General features: G+C 43.1%; 1 protein-coding gene across 4 annotated transcripts in view; it reads right to left on the minus strand.

Annotated features, from left to right (window-relative positions):
* SORCS3 (sortilin related VPS10 domain containing receptor 3) overlaps positions 1–25,428 on the minus strand; it is a 610,389-nt gene that overhangs the window by 396,084 nt on the left and 188,877 nt on the right. For all 4 annotated transcript variants that reach the window (XM_082425089.1, XM_082425088.1, XM_082425091.1 and 1 more), the window contains exon 2: positions 22,905–22,972. In XM_082425089.1, the coding sequence (XP_082281215.1) occupies positions 22,905–22,972 (68 nt within the window). The remainder of the gene's footprint in view (positions 1–22,904; positions 22,973–25,428) is intronic.

The raw sequence follows: 25,428 nt of genomic DNA on the forward strand, positions 1-25,428 counted from the left end.
CTTGCCTCCTCATTATCTTTTAGGTCTCAGCTCAAAGGTCAACTCCTAGGCAGGGCTGGGACCAGCAGGAGATAGGCAAGCAGGGTGTCTAAGGCACGAAATGTAAGGAGGCCCATGCAGGGCCCTAAGGAGGAGTGCCTCCTTAGATAATGCACCCTGGGCACCTCACCTGCCTCCTCTGTCTCACCCTAGTCCCAGCCCTGCTCGTAGGTGAGGTGACCCCTGACCATTCTAATAAAAGTGCCCCCTGTTGACTGAAAAAAAAAAACCCAAAAAACCCACAACATGAGAGCTGTGAGTTTCGTTTTATCTGGGGCTTACTGAGGACTATAGCCTGGGAGACAGCCTCTCAGATGGCTCTGCGGAACTGCTCCAAAGAGGTAAGGGGGGAGGTCAGGATATATATGTGATTTTGGTGAAGCGGGTACATGCAACCAAGCACGCAGCTTGGTAGAAGGTTGCTGCTAGTCACGAGGAGCAGATGTCTCTGTGAATGATTTTAGTGCTTTTCTAGGTATGAGAAGATGCAAGAAACTGGGTTCATAAAATTTTCTCCTGATAATATCTAACTATCTGAAGGCCTGTTCTGCCAGTTTTTCCCAGAGCACAGAGTGCCCCATTCCTGACCTCCATCCTGAACTCCTTTCAGGGTGTGTTAAAGGTCAGCTAACGCAGTGGCTAGTGACTTCATTCTTGTAGAAACCGATGGCGAGCGACACTCTTTCGCTGGCCCCCCTCACCACCCCTCCCCCATGCCCACCGATCATACCACCCGGTGGCACTCGCCGTACGTATTCAGTTATCACCGTTACTCATCTGCTTCCTGTGGTCCCCACTCTTGTGTCCACTCCATGAGAGCAGGGACATGGTCTATCTATCTTCCCCACCCCTGCCTGGGGTCCCTACTGCCCCATGTGGGGTTCAGCACACAGTAAGGAGGCTTCCAGGAATGTATGGGTTAAATGGGAATAAAACAAGGATGTGAACGCCTCCGTAGAGAATGGTATGCAATGACTCTAAACAACCAACAAAATCCTCCTAAACCCTTATTCTTCCTCCTGATATTAAAGTTTACACAAAGAACCAGTGTTGTGGGTGCATGTTCAAAACTAAAATACTCCAAACGAGACTTGGGGGGGGGGGGTGGAAAAAAGCACCTGAGTTAGTAAAGAGATATTCAAAAAATGTGAACTCCACAAGCATTAGAGCCACATTTTCCCAAACTGTTGAGAGAAAAAAATGGAAATAATGAATGAACACCCGCTTATAATAGGCACCTCTAGATTATTTCAATTAATGCTCACATTAACACTCTGAAATAAACCCTGTTCGCACTTTCCAGATGAGGACATTAATGTGAAGATTAAAGAGGTTACATAATCTGTCCATGATTTTACAGAGAATAACTGAGGCATCCAGTGTTCAAATTCAGGTTTCCGCAAACACCAAAACTACTCTTTCACATGGCCTAACAAAGCATCTAGACTGATTTAACTTCAAGGACTCAAGGTTATAAACATAACAATTACTGATGGTCATGACTGGTCCCAACTCTGATTATTCTAAAGAATTCCTGGATCAATAAATCCAATAAGTCAGAGTAGTCAACACAATTAAATAATTTGTTTTTTGGAAATATATATCTTTTTACATATTTTAAATATCCATCCTGTTACTTTCCCACCATAATAGTTGTTTTTTTTTTGAGGTGTTTTTTTTTATTGGGGCACAGTTGTTTTACAATATTGTGTTAGTTTCTACTGTACAGTGAGGTGACGTAGACTTATTAACTTCTGTTACATAAACACCTAATAGCTCCCTTACCTTACTTAATCTGTGTCTTTTCTTCTTGATCAGACCTCTCTGCCTCAAGTACCTGACCTTGAACATTAAGTCAAACGTTAGGTCCTCAAAAGAAACCACCACAATTGTGTCCCTTTTCCCTCTCAGACCTTTTTTTAAACGCACTATTCACTGTTTTGGCTGTATTTTAAATGCACTTCCTTGCTCCCTTCCTTTTCAAATTTCAGGGATAATGCATATGAGGTGTCAGCCACAAGCTGATGAATGTGGGACGTGAACAGAGAACTACTGTCTGATCCCTACACATCTGCCTCCCATGAAGGCTCGTGACCAAGGACAGAAGCACTGCAGTCAGCCTGTGTGTGTGAAGCCCAGCCGTGCAGAGAAGGTGAAAGATGCATGAGCCTTCCATCCCTGGTGTGTTCTGAAACAGAGCCCGACTTTCGCTGTCAGGTGCATTGTGTTCAGCTTGTAGCTTCACTTTAGGGAAAAGAAAAACGCCGTGTTCTTTCAAGGGCCTCTTGGAGAGTGGCTTTTCAGACTCAGCCAGATTTCTCCTGGGTGAGAGCCCGGCATTTGATCACCTCCATGTCTTCAGTTTCCCACTTCTCTGGTTCAAAGGCAAAGGGTTTAGTCACAAGCCCCTAAGGACGGGACTCCCAAGACCTTTCAAGGCTGCCTGCCTTCCATCTGAAAGTGTGATGGTTTCAGTTTTGGTCCAGTATCTTGCCCCAACCAAGTGACATGAAGAAAGTCACTTCCCTTCTCTGATTCTCACTTTCCTCATCCTTACAATCTGGAGGGAAGGCTAGATGATACATGTTTCTCCTACATGAAATGTCAGCAATCTACTTGAGAGAATGTGCGAAGGAAGAGATCTACAAGGGGTTCTGTCAAGAACTGCTATCCAGGGAGTTGGGAATCTCATGTCTACCTGCCTGCCCTGGCTTCTGCCTGTGGATTCCCGCTGCCCACCTCCTGCTTCCCTCTCGTCACATGGCTCCTATCGCGTGCCAAGCACAGTGCTTGGTGATGAGAAAGAATGTTGTATAAGGCAAACACACCCCTGCTCTCAGTGGATCTCTGTTTAGTGGGGAAGGTGGCACAGAAGTGAAATAACTAACTAATAACCCTTACATAAGACATAAAATGAAATGACTTTAAGCTGTACAATTATTAGTGCTGTTAGACAATGAGAGAGGGACCACCTCGGAAACCTCTCTTAGAGAGGATGGCTGGGTAACACCTCTCTGGAGAAGAGATGCTTAGATTGAAGAAATAAAAGGTAAAGAAGAACTAGGCTTGTGAAAAATGTGACTAGGGGCAGGAGGAGAATGAGAGTATTCCAGACAGATGTGAAGTCCCCAGGCAGGAAAAAGCTTGCTTTGTTCTAAAGAGACTGAGGGAACACCAGACTGCCTTTGGTGATTTGGGGCGGCATGCACTATCACGCCACCATGTGCTCTTACGGGTCTAGATAAACTCGGTGCATTCACCTCGTCACTGATGCTTTAATAGTGGACGATGAGGGGCAAAATGACGGGTCCAGTGATATTTCTGAGGCAGAGATGTTGGCAGCACCCCGGTCCAGCCCTCACTGGCTGATGCCGTCCATCACAGCACGCAGCAAAGGGCCGTGAAAGAAAGATGGTACCACCCAGTGAGATCCTTAGCTGGACCCTGAAAGGACTGACTCTGGCTTTGGTGCCAGTCTGTATGAAAAGGTCAACGAGGTTTACTTAGATGCCCAAGGCTGGACAGGTCCCTCTGTGGCTGCATCCATCCCGTGATTCCAGGGAGGCCATGCTCGCTAGGGCTCTGGGGCTGTGGGTGCAGTAACACTAAGCTCTCTCCAACTCCTACAGATCCCTAGCAGAGGAAAATCTCTTAATTTTTTAAATCTTAATCTTTTATAAACATGTAATAACTTCTGACATCTCTGAGCAAGACAGCAAAGCCAGGACTCCACGTAACATTTCCATACACATGTAGTACTATCCTGCTCAGCTCATACGATACCCAGCACTTCTCTACACATCTTGCCATCAGCATGTTTAGATTAGAGATAATATGAGAAAGTCCCTATTCCTGGCGCACAGCAGCCGTTCGGTATACCCTAACGAGTATGAAAACTGCCCCCAAGCACATACCACCCCCACTTATCCCCCAATCTCTTGGAAACTTTCATTTTGTCAACCCTGATGAAACAATCTGGCAACTGCCTCAAAATGGCCAGTGAATTTTGATAACTGTGGCATTCTGCGCGTGCATTCTCAGTTTTCAGCTGGCTGGCTTTCAACACATTGCTGTCACTCCAAAATATCCATTGATCCCATCCTACACCATCTAACTGTGACAGAGGACAGGCTACAGAGCAGAAAACACTGCTACTGCAAAGCTGGTGACAGGCGCAGAAGGGGCACCAGGAACTAAGTGTCTATTGGGGGCTGCCTGGCACTTGGAGTCCCTGCAGGACCTGAGGCTGCTGGACCCAGCCAGGCTTTCAGTAGACTCCCCGTATCAAGACCAAGGAAACCCAGGTGGATCTGGCTACCCAAAAGACATTTATTCAGCACATATGACACTCAGAGCACACAGCCACGTGCTGTGGGTGATCTCAAGAAGCCACACGTGGTACGACCAAGTAGCAGGTAAGTGGGTAGAAAAGCAGATTCTAAGGGACTCAAAAGAAAGAAGAGAGAGAATGCTGGGCTAGGGTGCTCAAGAAAGTCTCCGGAAGAAAGTAGAACATATGTCCTGAAAGTGGTTAGGAGGAGAGAAGAGGGAATTCCAGAATGGCACGTGGCATAAGTAAGGGCTGTCGGGAAGTGAGGCAGTGGCCTGGCTAGAACAAAAATCTATGGAAGCATGTGCTCTGCTGGGAACCTCCTAGTTTCCATCTGTGAAATGGGTACTAAACTCTGAAGAGACAGGGTGGAGGCCACCCAAGAAACCACTCGAAGCTTCCAGTGGAGAAATTTCTTGATTATGAATAAGTCCTGAGCTGTTCATCTGGGTTAAGAGCCCAAATCTACCTGCGTGAACTTTAGCAGATTACTCACTTTATTAAAAAACTCAGTTTCCCCATCTTCAAATAAGAAAAGCATAGTAGGACCTACTTCATAAGTTTTGGGGGAGGACTGGATGAGATAATTGATCAGAAAACAAGCAGATATTTCCCCAAAATGAATGTCACAGCTTAGTCAACAATTTGTAGCACATGTTTCCCATCTAAGGGATGATGTCCTGCTTTGTAAGAATAGATTGAAAAGGTGAGAGCTCTTCAATCTTAAATAAAACTAAGAAGGAATGTGGTTTTTTAAAAATAAAGATTAGCAGATTTGATTATTCACAAAATGTAAAACTCCTACTTTATGAAAAGCCAAACTATGATAACAGGAAAAAACAGAATGGGGGAAATATTGGTATCAGGTTCAACAATGCTTTCAGTTTATATATTATACTAAAAAATGTATAAATGATAAGGAAAACAAGCCACTAACATATAAACATACAGAACGCATGAAAAGAAACATACATGTAAGGAATTACAAGTAGCCAACAAAACAAAGAAAAAAAATGTTCCATTCACAATGATACAAAACCAGTAATAAAAAATTAAGCAAAATTTCAATGATAATAGATCTTTAAAGCATTCATTAAATGATGGCACACTCCTGCTTAAAGCCTTTTAGGTGTACCCCATGTGCCCAAAGTAAAACCCAACGTGTTTTAAATGGCTGACCAGACACCACGGGCGTGCCTCTTGCCATCTCCCACATCTCACAGACCACTCCCCCTCACCCACTAGCTTACTCTGGCTCCTTGAAAAGGGAAGCTCCCACCCACCACAGGACCTTTGCACAGGCCTGACTGGAATAGTTCCCCCCCCTCTCCTCTCCAGCCCCTCAGCTCCCAGTTAATTCTGTCTCATCCTTCAGCCCCAGCTATGGGCACTTCCCAGCTGGTGCGGATTGCCTTGCATCCCCCACAAAGATTCATACCTTCAAGTCCTCAGAATGCGACCTTATTTGGAAACAAGTTTGTCACAGATGTAATTAGTTAAGATGAGGTCATACGTGAGTGGGGTGGGGTGAGCTAATCCAATATAACCCAATTTATAAAATAAAATAATCCAATTTATAATCTTATAAAAAGGGGAAATTTGGATGCAGATACACACAAGGCAGAAGGCCGTGTGAGCAGGAAGGCAGGGATGGGGTGATGCTTCCACAAGCCAAGGAGCACCAAAGATTGCCAGCCAATCCCAGAAACTAGGGGAGAGGCATGGAACAGATTCTCCCTCACAGCCCTCAGAAGGAACCAACCCTGCTCACACCTTGATCTTAGACCTCCAGCCTCCAGAACTGCAAGGCAATAAAGTTCTATGGTTTAAACCACCTAGTCTGTGGTATTGGTTACAGCGGCCCTAGGAAACGAATACACCCAGGAAAGCCCTCCACAATCCTCCCGCTGGGGGGGCTCCTGCCCTCTCACTGCCTCGTGGAGCCCACACTTTCTCTCACCCACTGTGGAGAGTCCTGGGTCCCTGGGCCTCCACTCTGAAGGGAAGCAGGAAAGGAGCAGGCAGCCGGCCTGTTCGCTCCCCCTCCACCCATGGGATCTAGCATGTGGGAGCGCTCCACAAGTATCTGCTGACTGCGTCTGGGAAACATAGGAATAAGTCCTGGCAGGCAGGAGACTGGACTGGAGCCTTGAGGGATAAGGGCAAAAGGCAGAGCAGTCCAGAAACTGAAGCAAACACTCACAAAGCACATGTGCTGTGAGCCAGCACTCTTCCAAACACGTTACCACTAGTAACTCAGGGCGTCTCTCAGCCTCCCAGTGAGGCAGGTACTGTCATCACTCCTACTCCAGAAATGATGACGTGGGGCCCATAGAAGTCACTGCCCAAAGCTCACAGCTGGGAAGTGGCAGAGCTGAGATTCGAACCCAGGCAGTATACACTAGAGTCTGTGCTTTTAACCTCTCTGTACAGTGATTCTCAAGAACCTGTAGGCAAGCAGGTACAGGTAACAGGTAAGACAGGTACAGAACAGGTAAGCTTCTGCTCGACAAGTCCCTCAGGGGTTATTAAGAGAATTGTGGGGGAGATGAGCCCTATTCCAAACCTTTACAGAAAGGAAGAGACTAGACCCTCCCATGTTCCTACCCTTGAAGCTTCCATCGCAAATCATGCCCTGGGTTGGAGGAGCCATGGGTATCATCCAGGAGGAATTTCCTGTAGTCTCCCTCCTCCACATGAGTCTTGCACCAAGGTCTTGCACGGAGAGCATTATAAATCTTAGACTGGTTGAAACTCCGATAACAACTTCCAACCTCAGTCAGGTCTTCCTCAGTGACTGCTTAGAGTAGGATTAAGTGCACAGGCTCTAGTATCCGAGCGTCTGGATCCAAATTCCAGCTGTACTACCTACTAAGTGCATGGCCTTGGGAAAGTCATTTAAACTCTCTGGCCCTGAGGTTCCTCAGCTGTAAAATGGGGATGACAGCAGTCTTTACCTAACCGATTTTTCATAAGGCTGAGTAAAAACATATGTAAAGCACTTCAATCAGTGTATAGTTAGTGCTCAGTAAGTGTGAGCAGCTACTATTTTTTTTTTAACATCTTTATTGGAGTATAATTGCTTTACAATGGTGTTAGCTACTATTATTGGTGTGATTGCTATTGTTTTCATTTTATCAGTTCAGATGGGCCTGCGTATGCTCACTCAGCAGGGGACATGTATGTTCTTCTTGGAGACTACAGATACATCATTTTCCAGAATCTCATTACCCAAGTCTTATTCCAATAATTTTACGATAATTTTAGGAATACTAATGACCCTAAAGCATAAAAATGCATACGTGCAGTATTCATATACCACACACATATATACACAATGGAAACTGTGATAACTTTTCTCTTTAAATTTCAGAGATTTCTTTACCAGCATAAGAGTTGCAGAAACGCACCTTTTCATAACCAACTGAACAAGTATGCTGAGTCTTAAAATTTCTCCTCTAGAAGTCTATCCTAAGAAAATCATCTAAAATGCAGACAGAAACAAAGATTTATGTATCTAGATATTCATGGCAACATTTTTAAATAGTGAAAAACTGTAAGACAATCTAAATCTCTAAAAATAGAGGAATGAATATAGTTAAGTAAATTACAGAACAGCAATACAATACACTATTATGCAAACATCACAATTATGTTTGTAAAATATTTTGAATAACATAGAAAAATGCTAAGTTAAATATTATATGAAAATAAGAAACAAAATTGTTTATACAAGAGAGTCACAATTATGTAAAATTGTATAGGTAAAAAATGTATAGGTATATATATATAGAAACTTAACAATGGTTTTAAACAGGATTAAGATGGTGGCTACTTTTTTATAGTACTCTTCATTTTTTATTAGTGAAATTATTGCATAAAAATTTAAATATGCAAAATAAGAAAAAAACTTAGAAGCTTAGGAAACTTATTGTTTCTTCCTTGCTGGCCAGACAAAATCTTATACAACATCTCAATTCTGATGTCCTAGAGAATTCAGGCAGGTGTGTTTAAAGGGAATGCCAACAGAAGGTATCATAGTATCAGAGTAATCAGAATTTGCTCCAACTCCAAATTCTTTCCAGTTTGCATTGTTACAATCCTGTCTTCCATATCCCCACAGCGAGGAATGAAATGGAATAACCTTAGGAAGTCAATCACTTCCTTTGTCCTCTGCCCCACGCTTCCAGAATGCTGAAGGTTGACCTTTGCGTATAGTAAGCCAGTAAATCATGCCTGGTTCCTGATGGCCCTTCACCAGGTCTGACTTGATGAGCTAGTCATCATACCTTAACTTCAGTGGCATAGAATTCATGTTTATACACCTGAGAGCCAGTCAGAGATTCAGGGGGATGGCAAGGAAGTTTCTGGTTTCCCTCAAGCAAGTTTGAATTTCAGCTTCCTGCCTTCCTCGTTCCTGACCCATTAAATAACATTAGATCACTGGACATTCTACAAAGGTAGGCAAATAAACATAGAAGCAAAGACACATATGGATAGATGGACGGATAGATAGATAGTGGTAAAAAGCATAAGAATGTCACAACAGTCTCAGAACTGATCCTCCCTGCCTACAATTTTCTTCCCACACTAAATCACCCTTTCTAAACACATCTTTCCAAAACACAGCTATAACCCAAAATTTTGGTAATGGCTACATGATATACGAACAAGTAAATTCTCACATCAAAGACAAAGTGTTGGGGAAGAAAGTAAAAGTGTAGAGTTTTTGTATGTGATTGTTGTTATCAGCTTAAAATAGGCTGTTATAACTGTAAAAAGTTTAATGCAAACTTCATGGTAACCACAAAGGAAAAAACCTAGAATGGAAACAAAAAGATAAAGACAAAATAATCAAAGTATATTACTACAAATAATTATCAAATAAGAAAAGAAGACAGCAAGAGAGGAAGAGAAGAACAAAAGAACTACAAAACAGACAGAAAACCATTAACAAAATAGCAAAAGTGACTCTTTACTTATCAATAATTACTTTAAATTTAAATGGATTAAACTCACCAACAAAAAGATATGCAGTAGCTGAATAAATTTTTTTAAAAAGTAAAGAAACAAGATCTAACTATATGCTATCTACAAGAGACTGACTTTAGATTTAAGGACACATATAAGGTGAATGTGAAGGTATGAAAAAGATATTCCATGCAAATGATAACAAAAAGAGAGCAGGGGTGGCTAAATTTATATCAGTCAAAACTGTCACAAGAGAAAAAGAAGATCATTACATAATTACATAAAAGAGTCAATTCAACAGGAAGATATAAAAATTATAAATATATATGTACTCAACATCAGAGTGCCTAAATATATAAAGCCACATGAACAGGTCTGAAGGGATAAATAGTAATGCAAAAATAGGACACAATTTCAAAAACCCACTTTCAATAACTGATAGATTATCCAGACAAAGTCAATAATGAAACAGCAGGCTTGAACTACACTATAGACCAAATGAACCCAACAGACATACACAGAACATTCCATCCTACAACAATGGAATGAAACAAGAAATCAATAACAAAAGGAAAGCTGAAAAATTTGCAAATACATGAAAATTAAACAATACACATTTAAACAACCAATGGGTCAATGAATAAAGCAAAAGAGAGATTAGAACATGTCTCAAGACAAATGAAAACACAACATATCAAAACGTATGGAATGAAGCAAAAGCAGCAGTAAGAGGGAAGTTTTTTATATTATCTCTTCCTCCAAATGTTGAGTTATACCAGTATCCTTCCAATGAATCCTATATGGTGCCCAAGTTAGTGATGATTTCTGTTGCTTGCAACCAAAAATTACGAACAGAAAGCCTTCCAAAGTCACCTGAAAACCATTCCCCATTTGTTGTGCTCTTCGACCTTCAGGAAGCCTAGCTTTCCAGCTAAAAACTCAACTTCATAGAGTTTATCTCAACACAACTCCATGGAGACCAGAACCTTATGAACATTCTCCTGTGGCACCATTATCTAAAATCAATGTTAATTGCCCAATTAAACAAGCCTGATACTGACAGAATGTGAGCTAATTAATAAGTGCTAGAGCTCATTCCAATTCCTAACCTTTATGGTTGTCATTTATGAAGACGAGGGTGCAACCATGTATTTTTGCATGAATGACTGTGCTTGTCATTCTGAGCCAGCCATAAGGAAAATAGGTAAAAATGGGTAAGGGGAAGATTCCCCAAAATAAGTTTTCATGGACCTTTCAGAAATAAAAATGGCCATGAAGTCTTTTAGGTCAGTGGTTATATCAAAATCAAGTGGGGAGCTCTTTAAAACCATAAGTTCCTAGATCTTGATCCCAGAAATTGATTCAGTAGGTTTGGAATAAGGCCCAGGAAACTCATTTTTCTTATATTTCCCAGATGATTCTCATGATCCACCACAACTGAAAATCACTTAGACAAATATCCAAGGAAACCCATTCCTGGTCCCCAAAGTAGTCCCTTGGCCATAGATCTCTTATGAAATATAAATGGTTGCTGAGCTGGAAAGGCCAGGAAAGACTGATTACTAATGTAAGAGCAAGAGCCTGAAGCTGCTGAGAATTGGGATACCTAGATCTGGGCACCAGATCTGAAATCACCAACCACCAACCTACTCAAGAAATCAGTTTATCCATCTGTAAAATGGAATGTTTAATTACACAGGCCTCCCATTCCTCCTAGAAATAGGAGACATGCCATACTTCGTGTGGGCAATGACTACAAATATTATACCAATTTAAGATATCAGTGCCACTGAAAGGAAAATCTTTTAGAAGATAAACTCTACGTATTGCCTTTTCATACTTGACTTTAGCTTTAACTTGGGCACAAACCATTTGGAAGCAAAAGTAAGCTGTGAAATATTTCCTTTATAAGTTCAATGATTTCTGAAAAGAAACGTCACAGACATGTAACATTAAGAAGAGGCCTTTTTACCAGTTTATGGCTCCCCAAATGAAGTCTAGATAGTGGTCTTCATGGGGAAGTTGCCAAAAGCCTTCTAATGACATTTACAGTCTATGTCCAATAAAGTAATTGGCCACCAAAGGATGATAAAGTAACTATGAAAGCCTGACTACCTAATCTTTATAGTCATTATATATATATATAGCAGGAATGGAGTATGTAAAAATCCACTCTCCTATAAACTTGGAAATAGATAGGTTCCATGTGAATTGAAATATTTCCTTTTTGGCTTCAAACCACAGTCCAGGGGCCCACCTATCATGGTTTTACACATGTGGACATCTGGAAGGGAAATGAATTAAGGCTTTACCTTAGAGAGTCGGGAAATGCATCCATTTATAAATGTTATTTTAGAAGGAACTGTCTGATTCTGTTTACTTATTAACTTCATTAGAAGGCTAACGAATCTACTACTGAGAAAATGAGAGGGAACTCAGGGTGTGGAGAGGGATGGGCAGAATTTCACACCCCTTCTCCAAATGGTGGGGTTATTTGTGATTGTGATAAAATGGCACAGCATTTGGAAGGAAGGGAAAACAACATAAAATAACAATCCACAGACACAATCCATACGAAAGGATTATGTTCTCAGCCACTGGACAAAAATCAAGATTTACACATGTCAGGGTGGAAGAAAAAGACTAGGCCATAAAAAAGAAACCTCTTTCCCATAATAAATAGGAAAACATTAAATCTGTAAACCAGATCTGTTTCTCCAGTGTTCGCGTTGCTCTATTCTCCAGCAAAGTAAGATGTCTGAGGTCTCGATATTTAGGGCAAACTCCTTTCTCATTCTATTTTTGGGGGGAGCAAAGGGTTTCATAGATTGAATGCTGCTCTTTATGTTTAATGAATTGAAATTAAGTAGTTAGGACAGGTGTTCTGGCTGACACCTGCCCATTGGCTACTATCCATCCATGAACAAACAGCACGTTAGTTTTCCTTAAGGAGGGTGGACGTTCTCACAAGTGGGGCTGTTAGCTCATAAAAGGTATCTGCTGGGCACCATAAATCCTGTGTGTGTTCCCTGTTTGACTTCCCAGGTTGGTAGCGTCTGTGGACTTGGAGTTGAAAGGGATTTGAGATCACTTCATCGAATACCTTTATGAGGAAACAGAAGGATGGCATGAGTAATTCGATTAATTAGCAACTGAGATGGGCCTAGAACCCAAGCTTCCTCTGAGCTCAGTGGCTCCCAACCTTACCTGAAAATCAGAACCAACCACAGAGCTTTTAGAAGTATACATCCTGAGTAACACCAGCCTTACCAAACTGGAATCTCTTCGTTAGGGGCCAGGAATCTAGATTTTTAACAAATCCACAAGCAATTCTGAGGCTACACCAAATCTGAGAAATATGGATGACCCCATCCTGCCTTCCATGTTAATTACTTGGGAAGAACAAAGCTCTTCAATGGGCTTACCTCCCCCAACACTTGCATTAAAAAGAAAATAACCAGCAATGGATGAGTTAACTCAACACTGTGTTAGGGGAACTTAAATCAGATTGTGCTTGGCATCCTACACCCAAAATCAGCAGCAGCTGCAGCTGATGTAGAAAAACCAAGAAATATATTAACCTTTCCCTTTTGCCAAGCACAGATGAGTATCTAAAGGAGAAGACAAACAGATGGCCAACAAACACATGAAAAGATGTTCAACATCACTAAGTATTAGAGAAATGCAAATCAAAACTACAATGAGGTATCACCCCACACTGGTCAGAATGGCCATCATCAAAAAATCTACAAACAATAAATGCAGGAGAGGGTGTGGAGAAAAGGGAACCCTCTTGCACTGTGGGTAGGAATGTAAATTGATACAGCCACTATGGAGAACAGTATGGAGGTTCCTTAAAAAACTAAAAATAGAATTACCATATGACCCAGCAATCCCACTACTGGGCATATCCCCAGAGAAAACCATAATTCCAAAAGACACATGCACCCCAATGTTCAATGCAGCACTATTTACAATAGCCAGGAAATGGAAGCAACCTAAATGTCCATCAACAGAAGAATGGATAAAGAAGATGTGGTACATATATACAATAGAATATTACTCAGCCATAAAAAGGAATAATATTGGGTCATCTGTAGAGACGTGGATGGACCGAGAGACTGTCATACAGAGTGAAGTAACTCAGAAAGAGAAAAACAAATATCGTATATTAACACATATAGAATCTAGAAGAATGGTGTAGATCATTTTATTTGCAAAGCAGAAATAGAGACACAGACATAGAGAACAAACGTATGGATACCAGGAGGAAGGGGCGGATGGGATGAATTGGGAGATTGGGATTGACATATATACACTATTGATACTATATATAAAATAGATAACTAATAAGAACCTACTGTATAGCACAGGGAACTCTACTCAATGCTCTGTGGTGACCTAAATGGGAAAGAAATCCAAAAAAGAGAGGATATATGTATACGTATAGCTGATTCACTTTGTTGTACAGCAGAAACTAACACAACATTGTAAAGCAACTATACTCCAATAAAAATTCATTAAAAAAAAAAAAGGAGAAGACTCCAGAACATTCTCTCAATAGAAATGTATCATTTCCAGGCACCACGTGCTTAGGACTCTAGGTATGTTCTGCACCCCACCCTCCTAAAGATATCAGCACAACTGTCCTCAGGAGCCTGGTAGAAGCTGCTGGGCTAGGAGGATATGAGCCTACGAACAAATAATAATTATTACAGTAAGTACTAAGTAGATAGTAGGCATTTTGCATTCCATGCATTATCTCACTGAATCCTCACAAAGCTTCCATGAGATAGGTCTTACTATCATCCCACTATATGGATAAGTAAACCAAAGCTTACAGAAATGAAAACACTGCTTAAGGTGGTACAGTTAGCAAGCAATAGATCTGGGATTCACATCCAGGCAATTTGAATTCAGGACCCACTTCTTTAACCACTACACATACTCAATTCCATCTGTTACCAGGTGTTTCTGAGAATTATGGAAACTACTAGTTCTCATATGAAACAGTCTTTCCTCTGAAAAGTTTCACACCCTAATGGAGAAATAAGATGTTTTATATTAAACAGCAAAACAAAATACATGAGACACATTGATCATTTCTCTAATTCATTCCTAGAATTGCTCTGCATCCTCACGGAATGAGGTGTGATAATAATAAAAATATAAGTATTTCTACAGTAGGGCCACTCATCACAGAATGCAATGTGTTTTGCATATACATATATATACTTGCATATGCCTGACATTGTTTCCTATATGCATTAATCTTACCTTTCAACTGAACTAAACATTCCTCGAGGATAGCAATCACGACATACTTATTCGGCATCACCCAGCAATGAGCACAGGACTGCTTACATAATGAATGCTCAGTTAATATCTGTTCAACCGAATGCTCTGTGACCAATTCAGGAGTTTTCACCAGATTTATTACCACTGAAAGCCAACAGACAAAGGCCCCAGTTCTAGAGGGAGGATTTCACAGCCTGTACCTGCCCAGCCTTTGGGACCTCACATATGAAGAGTCTAGCGAATAGGATGGAAAGCTTTTAATTAACAGCCTAGAAAAAAAAATGTCATTCCAATCTGCAGTTTTGTTTCCATTAATTCACTCAGATTCAGCAGGGATTCCACTAAGGAATTGGGGTGAACAGCTGTAGAGGGAGGGAAGCACATAAATAAATCATGAATGTCATTAAAATTTGTAAACTAATAACTTCTGGGAAGTCTTAGCAATTATTATCAGGGTTTTCTTGGCAAACAAAAAAATTAATAAATCCAAAGGTCTCCCAGAAAGGTCACTGACAGAACAATTAGAGGAGGAAATAAATGGTCCAGACAACAGCTTGCAAAACAGATGAAAAGTTACAGGATTCCCCAGCGGCGGGGGGGATAGACAACTCAATACATGGAAAGCAACAGGACAAGGCGGGGCTGGGGCTGGGACTGGTTCGGGGCTATTGGTACTTCAGTTCAGTTCTTTTAGCCTTTATTTAGTGCAGCCCGAGTGCTGGGCAGTGTAGATCCAGAAACAGGAAGAGCACGTAGTCTCTGCTCTCGAGCGGCTCCCAGGCTGGGAACAAATCAACAGCACAGTGTAAGGATGAGACATCAGTGGTAAGCAGAGGAGAGGCACCCAATCCAGGGAGGAGGGTCAGGGAAGGTATCCAGGAGAATGTGGCCAGGAAGTGGGCATATAAACACCCTAACCAGGAACGCCTCGATCTGAAGCCCCCCTGCGCTGCAGGTCCTGAGGCCAGGCATACAGGAGCAGTGGCTGAGAAGCCTCGCTGCTTTTCCAAGAGCAGAATGTCTCCCACACTGCCAGGCTGGGGGTGGGTGAAATGGAGCAAGAGGGGAGGGAGGGAACTGAGGTAACGTTGCAATGCAAGGGTACCATCCACTGTAAAGGATTCCTGGTTCCTCTTACACCAAGACAACTGCAAATTCATTTAGCTCTGTGAGGACCCCAATCCAAAAGAAATTCCAGGGGAAAGCTCATGTGGAGACATCACACCCGATCAGAAGCTGGCCTCTCCCGGACCTTTACTAAAGGCTAGTGCTTGAGATGGACAGATGGAAGCCGGGGATTGCTTGCTAGCTCATCTACCTCCAGAAAATGAGACCTTAAAAACAATTTTTTGAGGGGAGGGCAATGTGTTTGTTTATCAGTCTAAGTGTTAATGTTTAAGACATATAGAACTGAGTCCAAGAAGCGATCTGCCAGCCCCCACCGTGACTTATGTTCTAAACTAAAGACTCAAAAGCCTCAAGCAGTGGATTAATCCACCTTTTCATAGGTACCACATTCAAAGAAAAGTGGCGCCCTTGCTCCCAAATTAAGGACCACGAATGCCACCAAACTCGGCAGAGGTGCACACACCCATATGTGCAAAGGGACATGAAGATGGCACCAAAGCATGTGCCACATGCTGTTGTCACAGAAATGAGAGAGAGCGTGACCCAGCCGTTGAGCCCCATGGTGCCTGTACACCATATAACAATGGCCTATTTGCAGTTGGGAATGAAGGAGATGTGAAGAAGAGGGCAATCTCTAAACAGACTCACAGACTTAGAGAACAGACTTGTGGTTGCCAAGGGGGAGGTGGGGTGGGAGAGGGGAGGAGTGGGATATGGGGTTAGCAGATGCAAACTATTATATATAGAATGGATAAACAACAAGGACCTACCATATAGCACAGGTAACTATATTCAATATCCTGTGATTAACCATAATAGAAAAGAATATGAAAAAGGATGCATATATCTGTATAACTGAATCACTTTGCTGTACATTTTAATTTAACACAACGTCGTAAATCAACTACAATTCAATTTTAAAAAAGAAGAGGGCTGTCTCTAGCCAGTTCCAGGGTTCCCAGTTAGGGGATATGTGAGTTTACGGAAGGAGATCAGGAGCCAGCAGGAGCCAGGGCGCACTCTTAATCTCAGACTTCTGATCCAGGAAACTCAGGCAAAGTGTCTTCCTCTCCCTGAACTCACACCCTTATCTCTGAAACAATACGGTTCTGGGGCTCAAGGAGAATGTTTGCTATGATACTTTCTCACCCTAAGTCTCTCTTTTTTTTTTTTTTTTTAAAGAAACTGGGATTAATCGTTGCCCTGTGACATTTCTTTTTTTTTTTTTTAATTTATTCATTCATTCATTCATTCATTCATTTATTTATTTATGGCTGTGTTGGGTCTTCGTTTCTCTGTGAGGGCTTTCTCTAGTTGCGGCAAGTGGGGGCCACTCTTCATCGTGGTGCGCAGGCCTCTCACTATCGCGGCCTCTCTTGTTGCGGAGCACAGGCTCCAGATGCGCAGGCTCAGCAATTGTGGCTCACGGGCCTAGTCGCTCCGCGGCATGTGAGATCCTCCCAGACCAGGGCTCGAACCCGTGTCCCCTGCATTGGCAGGCAGATTCTCAACCACTGTGCCGCCAGGGAAGCCCCCTAAGTCTCTTTGACTCTAGGGTCAACAGCCATGATTATTTCAGAATTACCAAGAATCACAGTTCAAAGACCTAAAAGTTCTTGTGGTGCCTCTTCTATTTCTGTGGACAGATTTCCACAGTCCTCCCTTCCTTTTAGATGATCAGAGTTTTAATATGGATCAGGTCAGCCTGTGACACTGCACATATTCCCAGTACCATAACATTATAAAATAATTGCCTTCCAGAACAGGTGGAATTTTTTACCTATTGTCCTTTGATAAAACAGATATGCATTTCTATGGTGAAAAAAGTTACCGTCACCCCCAAATGAACTGAAAATATGTGACAGACAGGTTACTAGACCTCCACTGGGCACTATGGTATCCACTAGCCATATTTAACTAACATTAAACACTCAAAATGTGGCTGGTCCAAATTGAGATATGCCTTTAAGTGTGAAATACACATTGGATTTCAAAGACTTACTACAAAAAAAAAAAAAAAACTGAGGCAAAATAGCCCATTATTTTTATTGATCGTCTGTTGAAATGATAGTTCTATTTAACTCAGCTAAAGAAAATTTATTAAAAAAATTAATCTCCACTGTTTCTTTTCACATTATTGACTGCTGGAAAATTATGTGGCTCCCATATATTTCTAATCAGACAGTGCTGGACTAGACAGCATCCATCTCAATTGCAGAAGGAATGTTTTAGCCTAGAAGTCGAAATCCCAGCCCAACCACTCTAGAGCAATTTTCCCACTCTGGGAATTTCTCCCTCTCCCACTTTCCATGTCATCCCATTCTCCATGTCATCCCGTTCTCCTACCCATTAAAAAAAAAAAGATCTCTTATTCTGAAGGAGTCCATAAATCCACTCTCACCCAGAATCAGACACAGCACACAGGGTAGAATGCGCACAGACTCAGGAGTCAGTAGGATTCCCCCTACTTGTTAGCTCCATGATCCGGGGCAAGTTGTTTAACCTCTGTAATGCTCAATGTTCCCATCTGTAAATTGGGGACAGTGATATCCGACTCTCAAGTTTCTTGCAAAAGATAGAACAAGACAGCTCAGGTAAAGGAACTAGCAGAGAGAAGCAGCTCAATTACTCGTGGATCATATGATGACAACTAACTCTCCTTGAGCATTTCCCACATGGGCGCTGCATGTCAGGTACTTTTCTAGGCAGTTTACATACTTTATTTCAATGAAGCCTCACAACTTTACATGGTAGGTGCAAGTATAACCCTCATTGTACAGATAAGGAAATGGAGGCACAGAGAGGCAAAGAAACGTGTTCAAGGTCACTTAGTGGCTCAGTGGAGGAGTGTGGACTTGAACGCAGGACATCAGTCCCAGAGCTTTCACTTTTAAATACTTTGAATAGGAGGAAACTGATGGATGCTGAGCCTCCCAACCTTGACTCATCTCTCCTCCTTGGGTCAGGCTTCTATAAAATCTAATAGAGTCGGCCTCCAGTATCACTCTTGACAGATGGACAGCCTCCAGGCTTGACACACCATGGACTGAAAACACCCTGAAAGCGAAGCCCCGGGTCTTTTTAAAAAGTCAGTCCCCAACCTCATTAATTCTACAAGCTTGACATGCTATATGTAAAATGTCCTTTGACTAAAGGATGCCAACAGACGGTTGCGCTAAATGACCAGTTTATGCAACCATCCTTGTGTGGGTAGAGAGAAAAAATTTTGACCACCCCCAGCATACTGGCACCTAGGAGTTCCAGAAAGAGGGTCACAAGGGCACAGGCTACTGCTACACTATAGAATGCCTTTAAACAGTCTTTTGTCTATTTAGAAGTAGATGGCTTTTCATCATTAATTCAGTGAGACAAATAGTTATGTCATACTGTAACCTGGCAGGGAACATCATCTTGTCATGACAGCTGCTCCAGGTGCCTCTGCTGTACAGAAAATTGAAGAAGAATCACCAAATTCAATTTCAACTTGGCTAGGCATGTTGGACTGGATCACAAAAATGAAAGGGTGTGTGTTTAATTTAGTTTCTTTTCTCTGCTCACTGTATGAGTAAGGAAGATCATAGTGCTCTAGGCTCTAACTGTAAAATACATCATTAGCAATATAGAAAAGAGGACGAGGGCACAGATCTTTAGGGGATGAGTAGGGAAGACAATAAAAAGTAAGAAGTCACCCTGTGAGACCCCAGGAAGTTGGATAATTCCCACAAAGTTTAGGAGCAGTCCCTTTCCTCAATCACATCCTCTGCAGGGGTTCCTAAGCTGGGCTTTATCAGACCTGTGAACCCTCTGAATCACAACACAAAAATACACCCACATAACATTTATCCAGAGGGAAAGCCTATAATATCCACCAGTTTTTTTCAAATCCCTGAAAGGTCACACCATATATACTCTGTTATCGATAATCTATGCTCTGAGTAACTGCCTTTGATTTGACCCCTTCTGTGAACTCGATGAGTCCCCCCACCCTCCCTACCTGGTCCAACACCCAGCTGCTCCCCCTGCCTCATTCTTGGCGGCCTTATCTCCTGCAGTCCAGCCTTGCCTGGACTTTGCCCTGTGCAAGGGGCATTTTTCCACTTTCCGTTTGCCAAATTGCAACCTGCCCATCATTCCAGCACCCAGCTCAGAGAATCTTTTCTACAAAAGAATGTCTTTGACTAGGTAGCCATTGCTGTTCCAATTCCCCCCAATCAGCAGAAGGAACAACATTATAAATCACTCTTCTCCCCTCCCTATCCCCTGTCGTCCCCCAAAAGATCTGTGCTAATTCCTAGATGGCGCAGAATACATCCCTTTGGTGCCCTACAATTTCCATCCCATGGATCCCTGCATTAGTGGATCCTTACAAAGAAAACTATACAAACACACAGGGTTATAATAATCATTAATTATTATAATTAACTAAGCACTTCCCACATGTGGGTAACTGTCCTAAATGTTTGTACATTTCGTATTTCATTTAATCCTTGCCACCCATCCATGAATTTATTCATCGAGCAAACATTTATCAAGTACCTCCTGTGTGCCAGATGCTGTCCTAGGTGTTGAGGATACAGCACTGAATTTAAATGGAAAAATTCTCTCTCTCTACAAGCTTAGATGTTACTGGGTGTAAGTAGAATATAAATAAATCAGTAAGTAAATATTTAGCAGCTAGAGGGTGACAGGTACTAAGGAGGAAAATGCAGCCAAGTGATGGAATGCCAAGTCCTCAGGCAAAGGCCTCACTGATGAGGTGAGCAGAGAGGAGGGAAGTGAGGGTGTGCCCTGCTCCCTGGAAGAAGAGAGCTCAGACCCAGGAGAGAGCTGAGTGTAACGGCTCCGGGGAAGAGGCTGGCTGGTTCAAGTAACAGCAAGGATACTGTGGCTGGAGCAAAGGTAGCATCTGTACTATCTCCAATATACATTCAGGGAAATTGAGACTTAAGAGAGTGAAGTAGGTTGAATGGCAGCCCCCGCTCCAAATATGTCCTAACCCCCAAAACCTGCAATGGGACCATCTTCGAAAAAGTGTCTTTGCAGATGTACGGATCTGGAAATGAGAGCATCCTGGATTATCCGGCTGGGTCTTAACTCCAATAGCAAGTGCTCTTCTAAGGGACAGAAGGGGAGAAGACACAGACACAGAGGAGAAGATGATAAAGGCAGAGAGTGGAGTAATGCAGCCCCAAGGAACACCGACAGACACCAGAAGCAAGGAGAGGCAACGAAGGGTTCTCCTTAGAGCCCCCAGAAGGGGGGTGGCCCTAAAGATGCCTTGATTTCAGACTTCTGGCCTCCAGACTGGGAGAGAATACATTTCTGCTGTTTGAAGCCCCCCAGCCTGTGGTCCTTGATTACGGCAGCCCTGGGAAGCTGATCCAGAGAGGTTAGGTAAAGTGCCCAAAGCCACAGAGCTCTTTGGGTGGACAAGCTGGGATTTGAATCCCGGCAATGGGACATCAGGGTGCCCTTAGGGCCACTTGGCCATCTGCTGTCCTTGACACACGCTAGTGAATACACTGGCTCTTATGACTGTGGGGCACACGCTCTGTCACTTACGGGCCTCTAGCATTAAGCACCTGGCTTCGGCCCCGTGGTTTTGCCTGGTCCACCTCTAAAACTAGCAAACCTTTCCTACAACATGGGCTGCCAGGTACCGCTGTTTCCCATTGTAAGCATGGGCTTTCTCTGGTTTGTTTCATTATTTGCACCAAGCAGACAGCACTGGAGTCAGGCTTAAAGGATCACCACCATATCCCTGTGACAGGGCCTGAGGGCCTAAGTCCCCAGGAGTCCCACGCGAGCGGAAACAGGAATGCTTTCATCTATGGGAGGCACCCTGGTTACTTATACCTCTGCCACTTTTCACTGAGCAGCAAAATTAGGTTTTGGACACTCTGTGCAGATGGAGGCAGGCCTCCATCGATGTGAGCAATTAACCCTAAATATTTAATAGATGCTGTGACTGCTCCCCTCCCTGGGAGAGAGGCTCTGGCTGATTCTCCACAGACAGGTCAGAGGAAGAAGCAGCCCGGCATGCAGATACTCACGCCCCAGACCCCTCTGCTCCAAAACCCCAGCAGAGCCTCAGGACTGGCGCTGGGATGAACACACAGCCACGTGAACGGCCTTTTGTGGCAGCGCTCTCCCCAGTGTTTACAAGTGGCAGAGCAAACGGAATGGATACACAGCCCTCTTGAGGCCCGTGGAGGTAATAAGCACAGAGAGTGAAGCGCTGACTCAGAGTGGCTGATGAAACTTGCTGGTGCCCTGTGTGACTGCCAGCAGCGTGGCGGTGACCGTGAACTTGCATGCGAGGAGGTATATGGAGGAGTGAGTGTGAGGCGTCCCCTAGCCAGAGAGACTGCGGGGTTCACGGCTTCGTGAAAGCCCTCTCTGACTTAATCCACCCACATCCTTCTCCCTGTCCCAGCCTTCCGTCGGGGCTGACTTATCCTGCAGGCACGTGGACACAGAGCCTAGGGTTCACAAAAATGCTGTCATTTCTTTTAAAGCCACAAACAAAGAAGTGAATATTTTAGGCTGAAAACAAGTTTTAATATACAATATGAATATGTTTGTCTTTACACCAGTACAGTTGTAAAATATATTTTTTGATATTATTTTATGGATGAAGAAGCCCACGAAGGCTTGGGACCACAAACGTCATCACACGGGCCTGATTCCCACATGTGTCTATTCCCAGAATCATGGGCTTCTCAAGAATCACAGCGTCTTACAGGCACAAAGGACAAGAAACAGTACTTGGGCCGAGACTCATGCCAAGGCCGGCATCCCTTCTACAGCACGCTCCCTTATCCACGGCCTCCACTTTTCCCAGGCATGCTCTGATCTCTCTACCCACATTTGTGTTTATCCAGTCAAAGGAGACACTGCAGGAACGCAGAAGCAACCACAGTGCCAGGGAGAATATGTGACAGACCCCACAGGAGGTCAGCAGAGTGCTAAGGAATTTGCAGATGGAGGCCATCAGTGCCACCCAGGGCATTAAAGAGGGCATCCAGGAGGAGGACCATCTTCTGCTCCTTTCAAAACGTGCTCTCCAACTGCTTAGCTGGCATTCCTCACGTGAGCCGAACCCGAGGAGCCGGGTAAGAATCTCTAACCCACTTACCTCCAAAGTGAGCTCTCTGTCACGCTTCCCAGGTTGAAGTCATACAGCTTCGTCAGGATAAGTATAACCTGAGAGGGGTAAGGAGGAGGGCAGAGGAGAAGAACAAAAGGGGAGGGAAAAAAAGAAGCCGACTTTAGTTTGTGTAACAATATACAGTTCATCTCAAATCACCCAGTGGAGGGCTTAGAATTTATCTGTGGAGTTGAGGGGTATTATAGGATCAAGCAAGGGGAAAAAAATTATTAATTTAATACTCTCCCGTAACTGGTAGCATTTATTTTAATCCCGACCATGCTTTGCATTTGAAATAAAACATGTCACCAGGAATTAACTGGGTACTGACAGTTGTTTCTCCACATCTGTCCTTCTTCAAGGTCAGGCACAGGCCAGCTGGCTCTGTTCACACGTATGGCCACCCAGAGATCAGAGGATGGGCTTGCCTTTGATCTGGAGATGACTTTGACTTACAGATGTAGACCTAAGGGGCTAAGAAAGAAGTGGGCCTGATTTTGTCTCTACAGAGAGGTTCAAAGAGATTTTGTGTTCCCATCACAGGGCCTCACAGCCATAAAAACTTGAATGACAGGCAAGTCCAGTCCCCAGCAGTCTCTGATGCCATCTGCCTTCTACCATGTCCCACCCATGGAGTAAGCAGGTCATTAGACCCCACTGGACTCCAGGACCACCTTCGTGACTCTAGTTGAAACTAAGAAACCCAGAAGGAAGCTGTATGTGTCAAAGAGCTGGACAGCCTGTAATAGGGTTAGCAGTTTTCTGAAATGATCTTCCATTGGCCAGGCTGGTCCCAGGCCCTTTTAACTTCTCCAGCTGGGAACCTGGATCTCAGACGTTTCCCTGCCTATGCCTCGTGCGCCCAGACACTGGCTTAGGCACAACCCCATATCTATCAGGATGCTAAGCGCATGCACCTGAATCGATTTTAATCAAAACACAGGTGCCTAATATACAGTGTCTGCCTGCACGCGTGATAATCCAGTTACACATAATTGTGTTTATCTAAATTTAATGCACAACTCATTTCACTTTTCTCAGCTCCTTCGCATTCCACAATTTAAATTCCTCCAGTTCATCTGCACAGCACCCATTAAACTCTTTCCGAGATAATGAATTTCTGCTACCAAGATGGGACTTTCCCATTCTAGGTATCCATTTAAGATTAAAGAAAAATAATCAGCCATTATATTGAACATTTTTATGGCATTTAACCGACGACAAATCACTCACTTTGAGATTTATTCTCATCCAGCACCCCATGGGGTCAGTCAGTACCATTTCCACCTCTTTTATGTGAACTAAGAAAAAATTAGAGGCCAGGATATGATCCATTATGGGTCAAAGAGAATCCCTGGAAAAGTTGACTTGCAACATTCAACTTCTCTACAGGGCCATGACTGGAGGATTCTTACGTCTTCTCTCAGATTGTGTCCTGTGATGGGGAGTAGTAGGCTGGCAAGAAACAGCCAAGCCAAGAAGAACATCAATGACATGGCTATTTGCAGAACAGGAGGATAGGTACCAAAGTACCAAGCTACCTGTCCTATTAGCATAGCACAACTGCAAGGAGCGTGTATCCTCTGCAAAGCATTGTTCTCCATGGTCACTCAGTGGTCCATGCCTCTCCCATTAATAGCGAGTTTCCTCATTTGTTAAATTCAGGAGCTAATGAAGACAAGACTTATCCAAACCTTCTCCAACCAAATAGTTAGCAATGTGCCGATAATTCCTATTTGTTAAATTAATACAAACACATACACAGACACATACATACACACCAGACTTCTCTTCATTTTACTTCTTTCATTGACCAAGTCATTCTTTCACAGTCACTATGTAAAAACATGGGTGCCCATATGCAGACCATCCCAAAATCTGGACAAAGAAACTCTAAGCTATGCGCTTCTAGAAACAGATCCGAACACCCATCTAGAATCTGCAGGAGCAAGTAAGACTACTTCACTGTCTCCCAACATCAAGCCTTCAGGGACATTAAACAATCTCAAAAAAGTGCAAAGCCCACAAAGAAAGAAGCAACAGATGTTGGGGGTTAGAGGTCACTTAACTGATTGTCTAACAAACAACTGGGTCTGGAAAACCCCTCAAAAATGCAGAGCCCTTCTCATGTGTCTGTGTCTCCTTACCCAGGGCTTGGATCACTCTCCTTCCTTCCATCTTCTCAAATCAAATCATCATTTTTGAGTCAACAAAAGATAATGGTGTTTCAGCAGTAAAGCATAGTCTTCAGAAGGGGATAGTGTTAATCTAGTCTATTACCTTCATTTTACAGATGAGGAAACTGAGACACAGAGAGAGGAAATGACTCAAGTTCAAGTCCCAACAATGTGTGGCCTTGACCAAGTGCCCAGGGCACAGTTCTTCCCATTCCATGAGCAAAGTTGGAGACTAACAGTCACTGGGGAGCCTGCTAAATGCAGATTCCCTGGTCCCATTCCCAGCAAGTTTGACTTGGTGGATCCTGGGGAGGGTCCAGAAACCTTCCTGTGGC

Source organism: Balaenoptera physalus, assembly GCF_965194825.1.
Source record: "Balaenoptera physalus genome assembly, chromosome: 14".
NCBI lineage: Eukaryota > Metazoa > Chordata > Mammalia > Artiodactyla > Balaenopteridae > Balaenoptera > Balaenoptera physalus.